This window comes from Salvelinus alpinus, chromosome 16 (assembly GCF_045679555.1).
Source record: "Salvelinus alpinus chromosome 16, SLU_Salpinus.1, whole genome shotgun sequence".
NCBI classification, from domain to species: domain Eukaryota; kingdom Metazoa; phylum Chordata; class Actinopteri; order Salmoniformes; family Salmonidae; genus Salvelinus; species Salvelinus alpinus.
In genome coordinates, this window is record NC_092101.1 from 39,142,645 (window position 1) to 39,163,154 (window position 20,510).

General features: G+C 46.9%; 2 protein-coding genes across 2 annotated transcripts in view; both read right to left on the bottom strand.

The window, feature by feature from the left end:
- Positions 1-2,161: 2,161 nt before the first annotated feature.
- Positions 2,162-5,103, bottom strand: henmt1 (HEN methyltransferase 1). The gene is made up of 6 exons (XM_071346175.1): positions 4,626-5,103; positions 4,246-4,358; positions 3,947-4,081; positions 3,558-3,740; positions 3,232-3,415; positions 2,162-3,027 (listed from the first exon to the last, which is right to left on the bottom strand). Exons 1-6 carry the CDS (start codon positions 4,710-4,712, stop codon positions 2,446-2,448), a joined length of 1,284 nt encoding a protein of 427 aa, XP_071202276.1. The 5' UTR covers positions 4,713-5,103; the 3' UTR covers positions 2,162-2,445.
- Positions 5,104-5,470: 367 nt separating this feature from the next.
- Positions 5,471-20,510, bottom strand: part of LOC139540623 (mucin-3B) — a 57,622-nt gene continuing 42,582 nt past the window's right edge. Inside the window, exons 28-50 of the mRNA XM_071344434.1 lie at positions 19,413-19,670; positions 18,917-19,183; positions 18,365-18,625; positions 17,687-17,950; positions 17,159-17,419; positions 16,462-16,722; positions 16,047-16,307; positions 14,826-15,089; positions 14,330-14,590; positions 13,800-14,060; positions 13,287-13,547; positions 12,848-13,108; positions 12,266-12,523; positions 11,879-12,139; positions 11,445-11,717; positions 10,107-10,367; positions 9,381-9,641; positions 8,392-8,652; positions 7,800-8,060; positions 7,291-7,578; positions 6,778-7,014; positions 6,485-6,556; positions 5,471-6,310 (exon numbers count right to left, since the gene is read on the bottom strand). Of these exons, the coding sequence (XP_071200535.1) occupies positions 6,036-6,310; positions 6,485-6,556; positions 6,778-7,014; positions 7,291-7,578; positions 7,800-8,060; positions 8,392-8,652; positions 9,381-9,641; positions 10,107-10,367; positions 11,445-11,717; positions 11,879-12,139; positions 12,266-12,523; positions 12,848-13,108; positions 13,287-13,547; positions 13,800-14,060; positions 14,330-14,590; positions 14,826-15,089; positions 16,047-16,307; positions 16,462-16,722; positions 17,159-17,419; positions 17,687-17,950; positions 18,365-18,625; positions 18,917-19,183; positions 19,413-19,670 (5,849 nt within the window). The 3' untranslated portion in view covers positions 5,471-6,035. The remainder of the gene's footprint in view (positions 6,311-6,484; positions 6,557-6,777; positions 7,015-7,290; positions 7,579-7,799; positions 8,061-8,391; positions 8,653-9,380; positions 9,642-10,106; positions 10,368-11,444; positions 11,718-11,878; positions 12,140-12,265; positions 12,524-12,847; positions 13,109-13,286; positions 13,548-13,799; positions 14,061-14,329; positions 14,591-14,825; positions 15,090-16,046; positions 16,308-16,461; positions 16,723-17,158; positions 17,420-17,686; positions 17,951-18,364; positions 18,626-18,916; positions 19,184-19,412; positions 19,671-20,510) is intronic.

Genomic DNA, 20,510 nt, shown 5'->3' on the forward strand with positions numbered 1-20,510 from the left:
ATGAAGAAAGAGACGGTGTGGTCCATGAAGAATGAGACGGTGTGGTCCATGAAGAATGAGACGGTGTGGTCCATGAAGAAAGAGGCGGTGTGGTCCATGAAGAATGAGACGGTGTTGTCCATGAAGAATGAGACGGTGTTGTCCATGAAGAATGAGACGGTGTGGTCCATGAAGAAAGGGACGGTGTGGTCCATGAAGAATGAGACGGTGTGGTCCATGAAGAATGAGACGATGTGGTCCATGAAGAAAGGGACGGTGTGGTCCATGAAGAATGAGACGGTGTGGTCCATGAAGAATGAGGCGGTGTGGTCCATGAAGAATGAGACGGTGTGGTCCATGAAGAAAGGGACGGTGTGGTCCATGAAGAATGAGACGGTGTGGTCCATGAAGAATGAGACGATGTGGTCCATGAAGAAAGGGACGGTGTGGTCCATGAAGAAAAAGACGGTGTTGTCCATGAAGAATGAGACGGTGTTGTCCATGAAGAAAGAGACGGTGTGGTCCATGAAGAATGAGACGGTGTGGTCCATGAAGAATGAGACGGTGTGGTCCATGAAGAAAGGGACGGTGTGGTCCATGAAGAATGAGACGGTGTGGTCCATGAAGAATGAGACGATGTGGTCCATGAAGAAAGGGACGGTGTGGTCCATGAAGAATGAGACGGTGTGGTCCATGAAGAATGAGGCGGTGTGGTCCATGAAGAATGAGACGGTGTTGTCCATGAAGAATGAGACGGTGTTGTCCATGAAGAAAGGGACGGTGTGGTCCATGAAGAATGAGACGGTGTGGTCCATGAAGAATGAGACGGTGTGGTCCATGAAGAAAGGGACGGTGTGGTCCATGAAGAATGAGACGGTGTGGTCCATGAAGAATGAGACGGTGTGGTCCATGAAGAAAGGGACGGTGTGGTCCATGAAGAATGAGACGATGTGGTCCATGAAGAATGAGACGGTGTGGTCCATGAAGAATGAGACGATGTGGTCCATGAAGAAAGGGACGGTGTGGTCCATGAAGAATGAGACGATGTGGTCCATGAAGGTTCTCTCTCTCAGCAGCATATCAGATGGTATGATGATGATATACTTATATGACAAAAAGCCAGGAGTTACATCAGATGAGGCTGATGACTCTGTTATTTGTTGTCTGAACGATGTAATGGAATGGTCCCCCCATGTCTTGAATATAATCTATGTCAAATATGGTTATGAAACTGACATTGGGTGGGGGGGAATTGTATACACTACACGATTTTGTGATGATGAATCTTGTTAATTGGTCTGTCTCATTAAATAGAAATAACAATACATATTCAGAGTAAGTTAAGATATAATGGCAATTACATACATTTAGTGTATGTGATCGTCTCCTGTCTTAAGCCATACTAGAGGTTAACCATATCCTGACCTCTTAAGTTATAATGTACCGTCATTTGCTGATTTCTGCAGTGTCATCAGTGTATGGTATTGTAACTCTGAATTAATCTGTGTTATTTCTCTATGTGTAGATGTTTATTGTTTGCATGATTTTTGTATTTCTTCAGTGAGATAAACCAATGCTTGAAAACCACAATTCCACCATCACATGTTTGAACTAGTGTTGTGGTTCAAGGTTTCTTACATCTGTACGTTTGGTAAGACCACAAATACCTGTGTGATTCATTTATGTTGTGCCATCACTTACCTGGAAGTTCTCTTTACTGCCTCATTTGAGGCAAATTTAAGAACAGAACTGATGTATAGATCCAGAACATGGTAGAAACTAATAATGAGTATTGTAACCTTTAGCAAGGCACTTGGTGCATTGTATTACCATTCACTATTCCTCTTGAATAGAAATAAGCCTGTTAACTACCTTCCTTCAGTAAAATCAGTTCCAGTAGACAGGTGTTAGACAGGCAGCATATGTTCCCGTTTCCCAGCTCAGTCGGTACCTAACATGTAACAAACATGGTTGCCTTTTCTCTTCTGTGAAGCTGTGTGTATTAAGGAGCTGTAACCCGTATCCTCCTGTAAAAGTGACGTTTTCTGTCAGTGTCCAATGTTCCTGTCTTTTTGACCAACATTTGCTTCCTTACAAGGTGTACTGTATGCTTTTCCTGTGTACCATGCACTGTTGATTAAAACGGTTAAAAATGTTGATTGTGTGTGAACCAGGCAATGACTCTATTCTCATGACATTTTATTAGGAACATGTTCCTTCCTCATTTAAGGATATGGTTGAATCTTATCTGATGGCCCCTAGTTCTAGAACTGTATATTGCCAGGGTAAAAGAAAATGAAAATCCGCACCACTAGTACATCAACGAATACACTCTTTATATGACAAAGGTCACCCAAGCTCGATCTCCCAGTCCTTGTTCTCCATGCTACTGACCAAGCTCGATCTCCCAGTCCTTGTTCTCCATGCTACTGACCAAGCTCGATCTCCCAGTCCTTGTTCTCCATGCTACTGACCAAGCTCTGTCTCCCAGTCCTCGTTCTCCATGCTACTGACCAAGAACGAACATGTCCCTGTGTTATCACAGTTCTCATCCCACTCCAAATCTTCATCATCGCTGTCCACCAACACCACGGCAGTGCCATCGTTGGTTAGCTGTACTCTAGAGTTCTCCAGTAGGAACTTTGTGAGACGCTGGACTGTCCCACTCAGAGCTTGCACTCTGGGGCAGGAGCACAACCTGACCAAGGGGACACACACAGACTGACCTTCTCTGTAGAGCTCCTCCTGTCCCATGTCTGTTTTACCCTCTCCCCCCACCTCCTCATTCTCTACCTCAAACCCTCTACCACCCGCCTCCACTCGCTCCCTGTCCGCCTGTTCTTCACCTGTCGGACTCTCCTCTCTGTCCATTCCTTCTCTCGAACAACCCTCTTCTTCATCTGTCTGTTCTGATTCTTCCTCCCCCACTCCACGTATCTCCTCCAGCCACTCTCTCTTCAGGGTCTCAGCCCAGTACAGGACCTCATTCACCAGGGTCCTCTGGAAGATATTGCTGTCACACAGGCTTGGGTACACCACATTGTATAGCTGGAGTATGAGGGATGGAGAGAAAGGGTAAGGGAAAGACAATGTGAGAAATAGGTTAGGACAGAGGGGCCTATTTTATTCTCACTGACCACTTTCTGAAACGCATGCAAAAACTAAGTGACACTGATACTTTGATCTCTGATCACACAGGTAATGAGACAGGATTAAACAAGAGTACACCCCATCTGTGCCTCTCCTTCTCACCACTCTGTAAGGAAGATGCTCCTCTGCGACATTATTTTGCAGACGTGGTGCGCCACCTCCTGACCTGTCTATCTGAAACACTCCGATTTGAGAGCAGAACCCGATGCTCTCCTCCTGGGCCGGTATCTGTCCTACACCTGTAAACGCCACCACATAACCAAACTCTCTGCACACCTTCAGAGCCCTGGGAGAGCAGGAGGGATGGAGGGAGAAGATAGAGATGGAGAGGGTGAGTGCAAACTTTAAGTACAAATAAGAAATAAATGTATACCTTTCTAGAATGATTATAATACAGGCATACTGACTGCATGGTAATGTACACATACCAGGTCTGAAACTCTACTTTAGTCCATTCAAATTTGTGGTCGTAGTGTCTAAACCCTGTCAGCCCGGGGAGCAGGGGGTTGAAGTCAGCGTTTGGAGTACTAATGATCGCTGCTACTGGGGCCATGTAGCCAAATACAACCTCAGTGAACCTATCCACATCCTCAAGCTGTAGGTGCTCAATGCTGTAGAGAGATCAAGTTTGTGGTTAACATAAAATACCATGGCAATATTGAAGGGCACATGATGGGCAAACCCTTACATGTGGCAATCAACATGGAATTGATGTACCCGTATGTTGGTGCTCATACAATACAGTATCTGAAAAAGTAGGAAAACATTGTCTGAGGGCTAATCCCTCCCATAGTCACCCAGACTTCCAGTCACTTACAGCTCAATACTCGTCACCAGATCAAATCCTTTGGTGCGGGGATCCCTCTCTGTGACTGAACCCTGGTATAGCTCAATGGTCAGGGGATGATCACCTGGCTGCAGGTAGTCAGTTGGAATTGGTGCCAGTTCATACCTGCTCAGGATTTAATTGTAAAGGTCCTTAGTTTAGGTTATGATAAATTAAGACAGGTAGGTGTGTGTGTACTACAGTCTCACAAAGGTAGGCCTAGGTCATAGGTTAGGATTTCACAAATCAATGGACAATATATTTTGTTGAAATAACTTAATAAAACACACATTTTATCCCTGATAACTGCACAGTCAATGTCCAGTCCAGCAAGCAGTTCAATTTCTTTGTGAAACTTCAGCTTCCTAAGGAGAGTGCAGTCATTGCATCCCAAGTCTACCACCTGAAGAAGAGAATGGACAAACACACAGAAAATACAGTTGTAATGGGCCTATTACAGATAAGTTGACAAGTTGTGATAAATAGTTTCCCCCATTTATTTTCAATTAGGGGGTCAGACTTTAAACATAACGTCAACATAAGGCAGGCCAAAGACGGTCTGCATCTAAACCGTGTAGTTCTGCGATTAGCTAGCTAGCTAACGTTACATGTGGGTTGTTTAGATGGAAGCCACAACTGAACAACGACGCAAAGTAGTTTTATACAGTACCTTTTTGGGTTTGTTCTTTTTGACGAAGTCAATGACAAATTCGTATCGTTGTATGTACAATGGTGGAGTAAATATCGTGTTCATCATAAACAATTAACTAGTTACTACTTGAAACACTGCTGCTAGAGGTCGAATCGCGCAATTTGAGCCATTATGGCGCTTGCGCAACATCTCTCTGAATCAATGCCAGTTCCAGTGGACTAAATCCGAGTTTGGGAAACCCTGGCCTAAATAACAGGCTGCAGCAGAGTTCGGATTTTTTTAAACGATTTTCCATGGATTAAATGTTAATTCTTCCCAGTTATTGGTGCATGTGTTATATTTGATTGTTTGTTTTTCTATAGCCTTGGTTCGATGACAAGAAAGAAGAATCTGAATCAGGGATGTTCACATGGGTCTCACAGGCTCCTGGGTTGCATCAAGTATGTCCATTTGTTTGAGAGTCTGCTGATGCTCAGATATCAATTGACCTGTCTGCCCGAATGGTCCGAGTTCAACATTCTAACTTGTCTTTCGGGTCCATGCAGAAAAGTTTCCTACACTACATGAAATCAAAAGTATTGACTCCCATCATCCAGACTCCCATATAACTACTGTAGATAATGTAGATGAGGAGTCATCATTGGCTGTTATATATAATGGATACAATGATAGCTGCCAAGTGAAAGACCCAGCAGGACTTTGATATCTTATGCTCTTTATGGAGAATAACTATTTTAATGTTTCACATACTTTTAAATCTGTGCTTGATATAAAAATAGCTATTGTAGCTATAGTTTTGAGACAAGATGTATAGTTCATCAGATAGAACATATACTGTATGGTTAACAACAAATATTGCTTCATAAATTACTACTTGCTTGATAGCATTTATTTGCTCTCTTGATCTACTTTTTCTTTGTTTCAAATCATGTATACAACCAGCAGAAGAATCTAAAATACATTTAGTGGACAGAAAAGTGTTGTTCGTGTAGGTCTCAAAAATATAACAATTTTAAGATAAATAAAAATACATTTTTAGGCATACTTTTTTCAAAGAACTACACATTATAAAGACACATGCTGCTATCTTACCGACTACAAAAAACAAGAAAATGATACCTAGCTCTAAAAAGTATTTTCAATGTATAAAATAACAAAAAATACCACATTTCAGCTTTCAAGTTAATTGAAAATAACATTGCTTTAGTAGGATCATCTATGCGATAAAGACTGCCTTTTGTGATAGTAATTTAAGCTTAACAACAGTAACCCCCTCCCTGTCCCTCAGTCTGTTGAAAAGCCTCTCTTCTGCCTTGGGTGTTTACTTCTAGAGACAGGAAGCAGTCACTGATTCTCTTTACACTACATCGATTGGTGGTTGCCGGGGTAACCGTAATGTCCATTTGGTTGGGGTGAAAGTCAAGCCAATCACATGGGGACTCCAGTAGTGACACACTCCTTGGAGTAGTTGCTCTGGGTGTATTCGTTCTTGGCCGAGACGAAGATGCAATATCTTGTGGAGGGCTCGAGGTCATTCACATTGGTCAGCTCTTCAGAGACGGTCAGCACCTGGCGTCTGGATGGTGTGTCTTCTTGGACGATGATAATGGTGTAGAGGGTGGCGTCCCTCACCGGTGCCCACTCCATGTGCAGGGAAACACCTGTTACCGTAGCAACTAGCACCTTGGGTTCGGTCAGCTCCTCTGTGAAGGGAAGGAGGAAAAGTAATGTTATTATGAACCATTGATTTCACTATTTGTTTGACCTTTAGCATATTTGTAGACTAGACATTAACTATTTTGAGAGTGTGAGGAATATAATTATGCATATATGGTGCAAAGATTAGAGATGGCGTGGCAGTTTGAGAATGTGCTCACCTCTGATGCGGAAGTCAGCAAACATGGCAGGCTTTGCCATCCCCAGATCTCTTCTGTGGCGATTTGATGGCCCTGAGAAAGAGGATCAAAGATAGACTGTGTTATTGAAAGCTTGAATACAAGCACAACACCATGTGCAGTAGATATTTATCATCATCCATATTGGTTTATTCATCACAGTGTGGTTGGATTCACTTGGAATCACTGATAAAAACAGGCAAAACAATGTCCAAATGTAGCCTAATTTGCCTACTATGAATCTTTTCCTTCTGTATCATATTTTCCGATCTCACCGTTGATGTCTTTGGTGGGGACGCTCTCTCCCACAGCGTTGCTAGCGGTAACCTCGATGGCGCCTGGCTGGACGTTGTTAAGCTGACAGGACAGTTCCGTGGTGGAACACACCTGCGTGCGGCCGTCTCCGGTCACGTCGTAGACGGTGTACCGTGTGGCGAACACTGCAGCCTCCCAGGACAGCATGGCAGGCGTGTTGTCACCCGTGTAGTTCACGGCCAGAGGTGCGCAGGGAGCTGGAAGGGAAAGTGTTGGTTTAGTAATGTCAACTCTGGAATAAACATCCCTCAGCCCTACTCTCAGGATAATCCTCCACTTCAGGGCAGAAGTAACTTCCCAGCCAAAACTGTCACTCTCTTTTTATAGACTAAGGTCACATTACCCTCAGAATAGACTGACTGAATTCAGTAGCATTGCAGACCAGTAGCATTGCTGATCATTTGCATTTCCATCATAATATTAAATCAGTGTCCACATTCAAACCCTTATGGCTCCCTGTTTAGTTAACATACCTGTTGTCCCGGTAACAGGGGTGGAGGGCTTGCTGGTTCCGGCAGAGTTCCTGGTACGGACTGTCAGACTGTAGGAGGAGCCACAGGGCAGGGCCAACTCAAAGAAGGTGTACTTAATCCAATAGGACGAGACATCGAACATGGCTTGCGGGTCCTCCAGGATACTGCCGGTCATCTCAACCAGGTACTCTACATTGGGGCAGACGACCGCACTCCAGGAGGTACGGGCAAAGTGGGTCTTGCCGATCAGTTGCATGCGGTTCCGCACGGTGGCAGGGGCACAGGGGGCTAGGAGGAGAGAGGAAGGAGGTTAGAAAGGATAGAGAGAAGAAATCAAGATCATTCAAATCTATACTATTGCATTAATCTCTATATTAGTTAGCCAGTATCTGATTAGACCGTTTGAATACATTGCACTGTATGCAGTGTTCCCTGTCCTCCTGATGTCATTCATTCACTGACTCTACTCCTCAACCATCTCTAGCTGAAAGAACTGGATGGGTTATTACCTGCTCCCTCAAGCAGGGGTTGGCTGTACGAGCTGTTGCAGGCTCCATCAGAGGCCAGCACAGAGAAGTTGTACATGGCTCCACAGTCAAGACCCTGGATTGTGCAGGAGGTGTCCATGCTGTCACAGTACAGCATGTCCCCATCCTCAGACTGGGCAAAGCCGTAGTACCCCACAGAGCCCTGGCTGGGGGACCAGGACAGCACGCCCGAGCTAGTCTCACACTGGACATGAACGGACAAGCCAATGGGGTCACAGGGCGCTGGGAGAAGAGAATAGACGCAATGTTATAACAATGGTGCAGTGCAATGTTACTTGAATACAACAGCAATGTTATGTTACAGATTACCTCTACATTATAGCAGATTGGAGTTTTTAAAGTCAGTATAAAAGGAGGGATGGTGTACTTGATGAGAAGTGCATCAAAGGAACATTGATCAAAAGCAACATTTGGATTGAATAATCGGGTATTTGATGTCAATTGTCTGATCCTTCGGAAACAAAATGTTCCATTTGATCCATGTTCTTATATGCTGTATATACTGAACAAAGAATACTGTACTGCTCTCTGTTGTATCATAATGTCCCTGTACCTGTGCTGAAGGTGACGTTGGGGCTGGCCTGGCTGGTGCAGGTGCTGGCGCTGGCGGTCACGCTGAATGTGTAGGGCTGACCACAGTGGAGCTTATCCAGGGTACATTTGTTCATAGAGCTGTTACAGGTGCGGACGTCACCGCCTCGGCTGGTGGCGGTGAGGAGGTAGGACTGGGCCACCAAGGAGTGAGCCCAGGACACCACTGTACCTTCTGCCTTGCAGGACGCTACCACTGTCACATCCTCAGGAACACAGGGAGCTGGAGGCAGAGGTTAGAGGGAAAGTATCAGGATATTGGGATAGCTAGTAACAACCCCCCCAGTAATACAGTCTCTCTGTATTCAGTATTTCTGGTGTAGAGTACTTAGTGTGTTGATCAGTATTGATTGCAATCATTGTTGATTTTGCTTTATTATGTGCTGTTTCTCGTCAACCATGGGTAATGTATCTTTATGCGTCACAATATAGTGGTGGGGTACTTTACACTTCCTGTGTTGACCATGGGTAATGTATCTTTATGCGTCACAATATAGTGGTGGGGTACTTTACACTTCCTGTGTTGACCATGGGTAATGTATCTTTACATTTACATTTTACATTTAAGTCATTTAGCAGACGCTCTTATCCAGAGCGACTTACAAATTGGTGCATTCACCTTATGATATCCAGTGGAACAACCACTTTACAATAGTGCATCTAACTCTTTTAAGGGGGGGGGGGGTTAGAAGGATTACTTTATCCTATCCTAGGTATTCCTTATTCTTTATGCGTCACAATATAGTGGTGGGGTACTTTTTACTTCCTGTGTTGACCATGACTAATGTATCCTAATATGTCGTGGTGGAGAACTCCATCTTCCTGTGTTGATTCTAGTGTCGTGGTGGAGAACTCTAGATACCTGTGTTGATTCTAGTGTCGTGGTGGAGAACTCTAGATACCGGTGTTGACCAAGAGTAAGGTGTCCTAGTGGTGGAGTGGTCTAGTTACCTGTGTTGATCTTTTTGGGTGGGCTCCTCAAGGTGCTGCACTTGTCGGAGGGGACGGAGACGATGATGGTGTAGTGCATGCCGCAGCGCACTCCCATGAGCTCACAGGAAGTGGACGTGCTGTTACAGGTGAACATGGATTGGTCTTGTCCCTCTGCCGTCGCCACGATGGTAGGAGATAACTCTGTATGCTCCCAGCTAACCACGATACTGCTGCTATTGCATGTGTTCACCGCAGTGATGGTTTTCAGGGAGCAAGGACCTAAAGAGAAGAAAGGTAGTTCAGTTATAGAGTCACATACTGTACACCGCCAGAGAACAGTCAGGTTAGGAGATAGAACAGTTAAGACTACTGTGAGGTCATTTATAAATGAATATTTTATTGCCCATGAACTGAACAGAATTTTATTTGCACCTGAGTCTGAGCACAAAATCATAAAGAACAGCTAGAGTGTAACGTACCTGTCTTGATCTGGAAGGTATTACTGGGTGAGCTCTGACAGTGTGTAACGTACCTGTCTCGATCTGGAAGGTATTACTGGGTGAGCTCTGACAGTGTGTAACGTACCTGTCTCGATCTGGAAGGTATTACTGGGTGAGCTCTGACAGTGTGTAACGTACCTGTCTCGATCTGGAAGGTATTACTGGGTGAGCTCTGACAGTGTGTAACGTACCTGTCTCGATCTGGAAGGTATTACTGGGTGAGCTCTGACAGTGTGTAACGTACCTGTCTCGATCTGGAAGGTATTACTGGGTGAGCTCTGACAGTGTGTGTTGACAGCAGTCACATGGAAGGTGTACTGGGTTCCGCAGGCCAGGTCAGGCACATTACAGGCAGTAGAATAAGAAGTGCAGGTGGAGTTAACACCTCCGCCGCCGTTGGCCAGGACTGTGTATGTCTGAGCCCCGGTGGAGGCATCCCAAGACACCCAGACAGAGTTAGAAATACAGTCCAGACTACCTTTAGCATTCTGGGGGACACATGGAGCTGTGGAAGGGGAGGGAAAAAAGGTTTTTATGGTACTGTTCTACTGTTTGTTCTACTGTTTGTTCTACTGTTTGTTCTACTGTTCTACTTCCATGGAGAAAAGGGAAAACCACACACAGAAAAAGGAGTGTGTCTTTTCGTTCGGTTCTGGTCTGCACAGCAGGTGCGGATGGAATAATCTCGTTCCTCCTGGAGACAGTGTGTGTAACACTCCCCTATGAATGCAATGTGTGTGTGTAACACTCCCCTATGAATGCAATGTGTGTGTAACACTCCCCTATGAATGCAGTGTGTGTGTGTGTAACACTCCCTATGAATGCAGTGTGTGTGTAACACTCCCCTATGAATGCAGTGTGTGTGTGTGTAACACTCCCTATGAATGCAGTGTGTGTGTGTGTAACACTCCCTATGAATGCAGTGTGTGTGTAACACTCCCCTATGAATGCAGTGTGTGTGTAACACTCCCTATGAATGCAGTGTGTGTGTAACACTCCTCTATGAATGCAGTGTGTGTGTGTAACACTCCCTATGAATGCAGTGTGTGTGTAACACTCCCCTATGAATGCAGTGTGTGTGTGTGTAACACTCCCTATGAATGCAGTGTGTGTGTAACACTCCCTATGAATGCAGTGTGTGTGTAACACTCCCTATGAATGCAGTGTGTGTGTGTGTAACACTCCCCTATGAATGCAGTGTGTGTGTGTGTGTAACACTCCCTATGAATGTAGTGTGTGTGTAACACTCCCCTATGAATGCAGTGTGTGTGTAACACTCCCTATGAATGCAGTGTGTGTGTAACACTCCCCTATGAATGCAGTGTGTGTGTGTGTAACACTCCCTATGAATGCAGTGTGTGTGTAACACTCCCCTATGAATGCAGTGTGTGTGTGTGTGTAACACTCCCTATGAATGCAGTGTGTGTGTAACACTCCCTATGAATGCAGTGTGTGTGTGTAACACTCCCCTATGCATGCAGTGTGTGTGTGTGTGTGTGTGTGTAACACTCCCTATGAATGCAGTGTGTGTGTAACACTCCCAATGAATGCAGTGTGGGGTTCACCTGTGTTCTGGTCTTACCTGAGGACACCGCTACGGCACCACTGACTTTGCTCTTACAGCCACCTCTGATGGAGGTAACCGTGACGCTGTAGAGGTGTCCACATGGAAGGTTCTCAATGGAACACCCGGTTTTTATTGGATGACCCCTGGAGTCACATGACAGGTCGGCGGAGCCGCTGGTCACAGCCGTCACATGGAAGGATTCGGCGTTAGGGTTGGCGGACCATGTGACCATCATGGAGCCGGCGGCACACTGTACATCCACAGCCACGTCCTGGGAAGGACAGGGAGCTGCGAGAAGAGACAGAGGAGGCTAGTGATAATCACAGGAGGTTTCTAAGCCTATAGTGGTGTCACATTTGTTTCTGCATCAAGGCAGAGCTGCCCACCGAACAAGATTGAATAATTCGAACTCCAATCTGCTATACTGTAGAAGTCAATTCTCCCTTTACCTGTCCTGACTTGTGCCTTGTCGCTGTCTACGCTGCTGCAGGTGTCGTCTTCGGAGACCACAGTGACGTTGTAGGTCTGTCCACACTGCAGTCCGCTCAGATCACAGTGTGTCTGACTGTTGTTACACATCGCCTGGTGACCTCCATCTGTTGTGCCAACAGCCTGGTACAACACCGCGCCGCTGGCCCGCTCCCATGTCACCGCTGCAGAGTTAGAGAGGCACTGGAGGGATGCCTGCACGTTGGTGGGGTTACAGGGGACTGAAAAGAGACAGAGAGGAGAGAGAGAATGGAAGAACATTTTAATTGTCTCTGCATTCTGATGTACTCTTATGTATTGTGGCATCTTTTGGTTAATGGAGACTGATAGTTCAATCAATAACCTACCAGACTGCAGGGTCAGGTATGCATTGCTGTTGTCACAACTCCCGTCCTGGGCTGTGACGGTTAGGTTGTACTGTTGGCCACAGTGCATGTTGGGTAGTCTGCAGCTGGTGGCGTTGCTGTCACACTGGGTCAGGTGTCCGTTGGGGCTGACCGCACGCACCAGGTAGGAAGACACAAGCTCCCCCTGTTCCCATGACACCAGTCCAGCGTTGCTTCCGCACTCCATCTGAGCACTGACATTCTGGGGCTCACAGAGTACTGCACACAGAGAAACCCTTAGAGGTTAGAAAGGAATCTACTGCAGAAAACATACCCAGTTAGAGGGGAATATAGGGCTCTGGAAATACTGGGGCCAGCTGCAATAATCTGTGGTGTGTGACGACCCAGACGAAACCCTAACAATGGCAGCTTGCTGCCCAAACATTGCCCAAACGTTGCTCAAACATTGAATCAATTGCATTGAAGCTGAGTGTCTGGCTACATGAAGTTACCCACCAGTAGGTGTGTGCAGCTGTTCTCTATTATAATGAATCTACCTGTGTCCAGGTACACTAAATGGTACATGTAGGGTGACGACCTTACATGTGTTGAGTTGTACGGCGCTGCTGTCTGCGCTGTTACACACATCGTCAGAGGCTTGAACGGTGATGCTGTAGGACAGGCCACATAGCAGCTCAGGGAACTGGCAAGAGGTGTCACTGCTGTTGCATGACGATGCGTAGCCACCGTTGCCCTGGGCAACAGCTGTGTAGGAGGTGGCACCGTTGCTAGGCTTCCAAGATACGGACACAGAGCCAGAGTCACAGTCCATATTGGCCTCCAACTGCTCAGGTACACAGGGCACTGAGAGAGAAGGAGAGAGAGTACACAGTTACATACACCGTGACAGTTACATCCACCGTGCACAGGTACATCCACCATACACATACAGTACGTACTGTATACAGTATAAACACACGGTTGGAATGAGAGGGTGACAGGTCACAGGAGAGGGTGTGTTATCGTCAGGGGCAGGACTAACCTGTCTGCATCTGTATGATGGCACTCTCTGATACGTTGCACTCGTTGCTTACGGCGTTGACACTGATGTTGTAGGTGGAGCCGCAGACGAGGTCCGATATGGAACAGACGTTTCCATCGGTCTCGCAGCCGGTCACGTCTCCCTCCATGCTCATAGCCTGGACGGTGTAGGAGTCTACTCCACTGCTGGTCTCCCACTCAACACGGGCTGAGTTAGCTAAACAGTTAAGCTGCGATACAACAGCCTGGGGAGGACAGGGGACTGGGAAGGGAGAGGAGGAGAGAGAGAGACCAATATTCACATTGCTAACATTAACTTTTATGATGCGTTCACTTGAAATGAGAACTGTATGAATGTTAATGCTAACAATAGCATTAATATACTAATCTTTTTCAACTCGATGCTGATGAGTTATTACGGTATGCTGGATCAGTGATATCTCTCGCATAATTGTCTCCTTCTGGCATCTGCATTATATAATGGTAGTTGTTGTGTCTAGCATAGTTAACTCACCTGATGACACTTTCACGCTGGTGCTCTGGAAGCTGTCACACTGGCCATCAGATGCCCTCAAGGTGACAGTGTATGTCTGTCCACAGGCTAGCTCCATAAGTTTACAGTTGGTGTGGTTTGTGTTGCAGGTGGCTGTCTGTCCGTCCCCGGACTGAGCCGTGGCGGTGTAGGACACAGTTCCCCCAGCATAGGCCCACTCCAGCAGAGCTGAGTCTGTGTAGCAGTCCAGGAGAACCCCAGTGATCTCAGGGGTACAGGGGACTGCAGGGGAGAGGAGCGTCGTATGAGTGGGAAAGTGATACAGGGAGAATAGTACATTGGTAGACACTAGAGCGTGGAAGACCCACCGTAAATGAGATAATTATATATAAGGTGTTTGGGTGAGACTAAAGGTGAGATCATCAGCCGGAACTTCTACAGTATCAACCTGGGCTGTTTGACCTGTTGAGTACAGTTAGACCTACTATGTGCTCTGTGTTCTGACTGTGTATGCAGTGTACAGGTACTACCTGGTGTGTACAGTATCTCACCTGTCTGGAACTCTGCCATGTGGCTGGGCAGGCTGGAGCAGCGCTCGTTCACCGCCACCACCTGCACGGTGTAGGGCTCTCCGCAGATCAGGTTGGCCAGGATGCATTGTGGGTCAGTGCTCTCGCAGGAGGAGATGGCGCCGTGGGGGCTCTGAGCCACGGCTCTGTAGGACAGCGCGCCCTGGGTGGGGCTCCAGGTCACTGCGGCTGTGTTGTCAGAACAGTCCATAATGGCCACAACATGGGTAGGGACACAGGGAACTGTGGAGAGGGACCGAGAAGGGTTAATCTTTTGAGAGGGAACATATGCGTTTTGGTAGCCTTTGGATGTGGATTCAGAGACCTCTGTACCCTGCCTGGTCTCTGGTCCATATGTGGCATGTTTATTTCTATCACGGTTTAGCATGGTCTCTTAGTTTGTTAGTGGTGCAAGGACCTCTCTTCTGCTAGTCTGGTCTCTCTCTCTTGTGTTGAAGTGTCCGGTGGTCTGTCTCACCTGTGGTCAGGGTGTTGACGACACTGTGGTCGGAGTGACAATGTTGGTTGGATGCGGTGACGGTAACGGTATAGTTCTGGCCACAGCGCAGGTCGGGCATGCCGCACTGGAAGCTGGACGACATGCAACTCTTTGATTGGCCGTCCTCGTGTTCTACCGTGGCGGTGTAGTACTCGGCTCCGCCGTCGGACACCGCCCACGTTACCATGGCGATGTTGGAGAGACAGTCCATCGTGCTAGAGATGGAGGTGGGATTGCAGGGCTCTGAAGGAGGGAAGATGAAAAGAATATGAGTTATGCACAGATTAAAATTTTTAAGGCATACAGGTGTGCTTGGTGAAAGTGGACATGTTTGTTTAGCAAGTTGACATTTATTGGGATGAATATTGTTCTGGAGGCAGAGCTGAGCAGTTTCCGCTTGATGGGCCAGCCACAAAGTCAAAATTGGCCAAAATGTGCTTTTTGTTCTTAATTTATGGTTAGGCATAAGGTTAGCTGTGTGGTTAGGGCTAAGTTTAGAGTTAGGCATAAGGTTTGCTATGTGGTTATGGTTAAGTTTAGGGTTAGGTTTATGACTTTGTGGCTAGGCCTGCTTGTGACCACCCTGCAAAGCTGCTTCCAGGACAAGATTCATCCCAATAAATGGCAACCTGCGTTTGTTTATGGTTACATTGGTGTGCTTAATAACAGTGTAGCACCTGTCACAGTACCTGTCTGTAACTAATTGTTCTACACAGTGTCTGTGAGTGTATGTATGACATCTGTGTCGTGCAGGTGGGCTGGGTGTGATTGTCTGGACCTGTCCTGAGTGTTGCAGGTGGGCTGGGTGTGATGTTATGTACCTGTCCTGAGTGTTGCAGGTGGGCTGGGTGTGATTGTCTGGACCTGTCCTGAGTGTTGCAGGTGGGCTGGGTGTAATGTTATGTACCTGTCCTGAGTGTTGCAGGTGGGCTGGGTGTGATTGTCTGGACCTGTCCTGAGTGTTGCAGGGGGGGTGGGTGTAATGTTATGTACCTGTCCTGAGTGTTGCAGGGGGGCTGAGTGTGATGTTATGTACCTGTCCTGAGTGTTGCTGGGTGTGATGTTATGTACCTGTCCTGAGTGTTGCAGGGGGGGAGGGTGTGATGTTATGTAACTGTCCTGAGTGTTGCAGGTGGGCTGGGTGTGATGTTATGTACCTGTCCTGAGTGTTGCAGGGGGGCTGGGTGTGATGTTATGTACCTGTCCTGAGTGTTGCAGGGGGAGAGGGTGCACTCCTGCACTCTGAATCCACTGCCTGGACAGACAGGTAGTACTCCTGACCACACTGGAACTCTGAGATGTAAGCGTTGGTGTCATTGGTGCTCAGCTCCACCTTGTGGCCGGCGTTGGTCTCTGCAGTCACCATGTAGAAGTCTGCACCGTGGCTCAGGTCCCAGGTCAGGGAGCCAACCCTCCTGCCACAGTCCAGAGTGGGCACCAGGTTCTGGGGCACGCAGGGAGCTGTGGAAGATAACAAAACAAGTCAGTTAAACACCAACAGGAGGAATATTTGGGCAATGGGGGAGACGTGGGTAACTGTGGTGGCTAAAATTGTGCCACAGAGAAGAGGTAACTGGTACAATGGTATGACTGAGTAGGTGTGTGTCGTGCCTACCTGTGCGTACGGTGGTGCTGTTGCTAGGGGAGCTGCTGCACAGGTAGTCGTTGGAGATGACGTGGACGGTGTAGAGATCTCCACAGTGCAGGTCCTCCCAGGTGCAGCTGGTAGAGTTGGTGGTGCACATATGGGTATGGCCGTCTGTTCCGACAGCGACAGCGGTGTAGGACTCCGCCCCTTCGCTCTCGGCCCAGCTCACTGAGCCCAGGCTGTTCTCACACACAGTGTAGCTCTCCACATGCTGGGGCACACAGGGGGCTGGGGACAGAAACACAACGCTACACTCATATAGATTTGTGTGAGTGTAATATTTACTGTTCACTTTTTATTGTTTATTTCACTTTTGTTTATCCATTCCACTTCACTTGCTTTGGCAATGTAAACATATGTTTACCATGCCAATAAAGTCCCTTGACTTTATTGGCCCTAGACAACATACTGTCATAGCTGGAGGAGGAGACAGGGTATGTAAACAGATGCAAAGTCTTTGTTTGGATTTGTTTTGGCATGAATGTGCTTCCATAATCAAGACCCACACATGGAGACACAGAATTGAGCTGTGCACCTGCACGGACATAGGCTAGATCTAGATCATGAGATACATAGCATGATAGTAGATTATACGTAGCCTGCTTTACTTAACACTAAACATAAGGAGTGTATTTCTGTGAAGTAATTTAATATCTCCACGTACCAGTCCTGAACTTTGCAGCATCACTGATTGGACTATCACAACTTTCGTCCTGGCCAATCACAGTGAAGCTGTAGGTCTGTCCGCAGGGCAGCTCCGCCTCCAGGCTGCTTTCATTGGTCTGGAACGCTGTCATGTATCCCAGGTCTCCCATGGCCGTCACCATGTAGACCACCGCCCCCTCGGCCTCGGCCCACGCCACAACCACCATTGTCTCACTGTCACATGACCCTGTAGCTGTCACCTGGTCTGGCTGGCAAGGTTCTATGCAGGTAAAAGGGAAAGGTTGGGTTGGTGACTTTATTGAATTTAATTTTGAATTGTTGATAGCATGAAGAATATTGCTACATAAATGTATGTACATTTTGTTGTTTGATCATAGAATTGTCAGTGCTGGGAGGGGCGTAATTGATCAAACGTACACAGAATTGTGCAACATAAGGCACATGCAAGAGGTACATGACAACAGTGAGAGATTGTAGGGGATTGACAGGTAGATTGACATGGAAGGACCAGGAGAAAAAGTCTTACCTGTCTTGATCTCGACAGTGTTGCTGAGTTCACTCTGACACAGGCTGCTGTGGGCGGTCACAGTGAAGCTGTAGGTCTCCCCACAGTCCAGAGCAGGGAACTGGCAGCTAGAGCTGCCAGTGTTGCAGGACCCAGTAGATCCTCCAGCCCTGGAGGTGGCGCTAGCAACATAGAACTGCAGCCCTTCTCTCTGCTCCCAGGACAAGGTGGCAGTGTGGGTCCCACACTGCAGGTCCACTCCCACATGCAGGGGGACACAGGGACCTAAGGGTCAGAGGTCAAATTGAGTCAGTATACAGACCATGTGAGAGTTTGTACAGTAGGGTACCTTATTGTACATTACCTTACAGGGCACTAAAGACCTGCACCGCAGTACAGGTTTCTATGACACACTAGCGCTAGTAGATACTAGAGCACTGTGTTGCACATGCATCCAACAATAGTTATGACAATTCTGTGACACAGCCAAACTATTTAGTGCCCACAGCTCTATTTCTTTAATTAACATTTTGGTCTTTTAGCAGACGCTCTTATCCAGAGTGATTTACAGTCAGTGCATTCAACCAAGGTAGATAAACTACAACATATCAGTCATTGCAAGTAAAAAACTAACTTTCCTCAATAATCCGCTATTTATAAATAGTGTTTGAGGCTCCTGTGTCCGTGCTCTCTACTCACGTGTGCTGAAGCTGACCCCAGTCAGGGTCTCCACCTGGCAGTTGTGGTTGATGGCGGTCAGTGTGAGGTCGTAGTCCTCACCACAGGCCAGCTCGGGCATGTTGCAGTAGTTCTCCTCTGTGTGGCAGGAGGCCTGGTGCCCGTCGCTGCCCATAGCAGTGAGGATGTAGGACTGGGCTCCATTGCTCCAGCCCCAGGTCACCAGGGCCGTGGCGTTATCACAGTCAACCTCTGCCTCTATGCTGGCGGGGACACAGGGAGCTGGGGACGGAACGGAGGAACTCGTTAGTACTTTATCTTTTTTCTATTGTCTACTATATCCAGTGAATTTTCTTAATGGCAATTATACTGGGGCTTTATGTATCAAGTGTTTCAGAGTACTGATTTAAGATCAGTTTAGCGTTTTAGATCATAATATTGATTATATGGACATGAGGGACCTGATCCTAAATCAGCTCTCCTACTCTGAGATGCTTGAGACATAAAGTCCCTGAGCTCAGATTTGTTTCTGTACTCACTACTAAAGGAATGTTTCCTTGCTATGTTACTGACCTGAGGCCAGCAGAACAGTGGTAGAGTCGGTGCTATTAAGAGTGTCTCCCAGGGCTCTGACGCGTGCGTAGTAAACTGTGCCACAGTTCAGTCCCTCTACCCTACAGGAAGTGTGGTGTGCCAAGGTGTGGCAGGACAGAGAGTCTCCATTGCGTCCGTTGAAGAATGCTATGTATCCCAATGCCCCAACGCTCATCTCCCAGGAAATCGCGCCTGTTCCAGTCTCGCAGTCAATACTTGTCTCCACGTTGTTGGGAGGACAGGGCTCTGAAACGCACGCAACAAGGGACACCATGGATAACGATGCAGATGGTATGGCTGCTTCGAAAAACTTCTAACTACTGTTTCAAATGAAAATATAATATGAAGATATGAGTGTATCCAGAGTGTATCCAGTAGCCACAGTAGCCATGTGTTGTTATAGCTGGGTAGGGTATTGTGGGAGGGCAATGATACATTATTATGTGCCGTGCATTGCTAGGTGAGAGGGACTCACCTGTCTTGAGGTTGATAGACTTGGACGTAGCCATGCCTTGGCAGATGTTGTTGTGTGCGGTGACGGTGACGTTGTACACCTGGCTACAGGCCATGTTGTAGAGGGCACAGTAGGTGTCACTGGTGTTGCAGCTAATAAGGTGACCCTCCTCCGTCACTGCCTCAGCGCTGTACAGGGTAGCACCCTGACTCACGTCCCACAACACCTGGCCTATGGTCAGGCTGTACTTAGCACTCAGGTGGAAAGGTACACAGGGCTCTGAGAACAGACAGGATAAGGTAGACTGGGAAGTGGGTAGGTCCCATCGCATGGATCTAATTGTAATATTATACCACATGTAGAAGGTTTAGTGTATCGGTAACTGCCCAAATAATGGAAACACTTGAGTAAATGAGGGATACAAAGTGTATTGAAAGCAGTTGCTTCCACACAGGTGTGGTTACTGAGTTAATTAAGGAATTAACATCCCATCATGCTTAGGGTCATGTCTAAAAATGCTGGCCAGCCCATTATTTTGGGCTGGCCATGGCTATTCCCCCACAGGATGGCAATGCCCCCATCCACAGGGCACGAGTGGTCACTGAACGGTTTAATGAGCTTGAAAATGATGTGAACCATATGCCATGGCTGTCTCAGTCACCACATCTCAACCCAATTGAATACTTATGGGAGATTCTGGAGCGGTGCCTGAGACAGCGTTTTAGTGCTGAGCGGTTAGTGCTTTTTGAAGTAGTTTCGGTTTGATAATAAAAAAATGATCACGGATTTCGGTTTCAATGTTGTTTTTTAACATTAAATGCACTATGTATTATGTGGGTTGAATTCTGTAACAACACTGAATAAAACAATAAAAGTGGCAGTAACTGCCCATTACTGCTTATCACTTAATAACCATCATTTATTGTTCTTTGGACACTGTGTTAACTAACCTCTCACATGAGCTTCAATGTCATGCAACTCTCCTTCCGTGGCCTCCAACTGCTCTTAAATGCAAGTCAAACTAAATGCATGCTCTTCAACCGATCGCTGCCCACACCTGCCCGCCCGTCCAACATCACCATTCTGGACGGTTCTGACTTAGAATATGTGGACAACTAC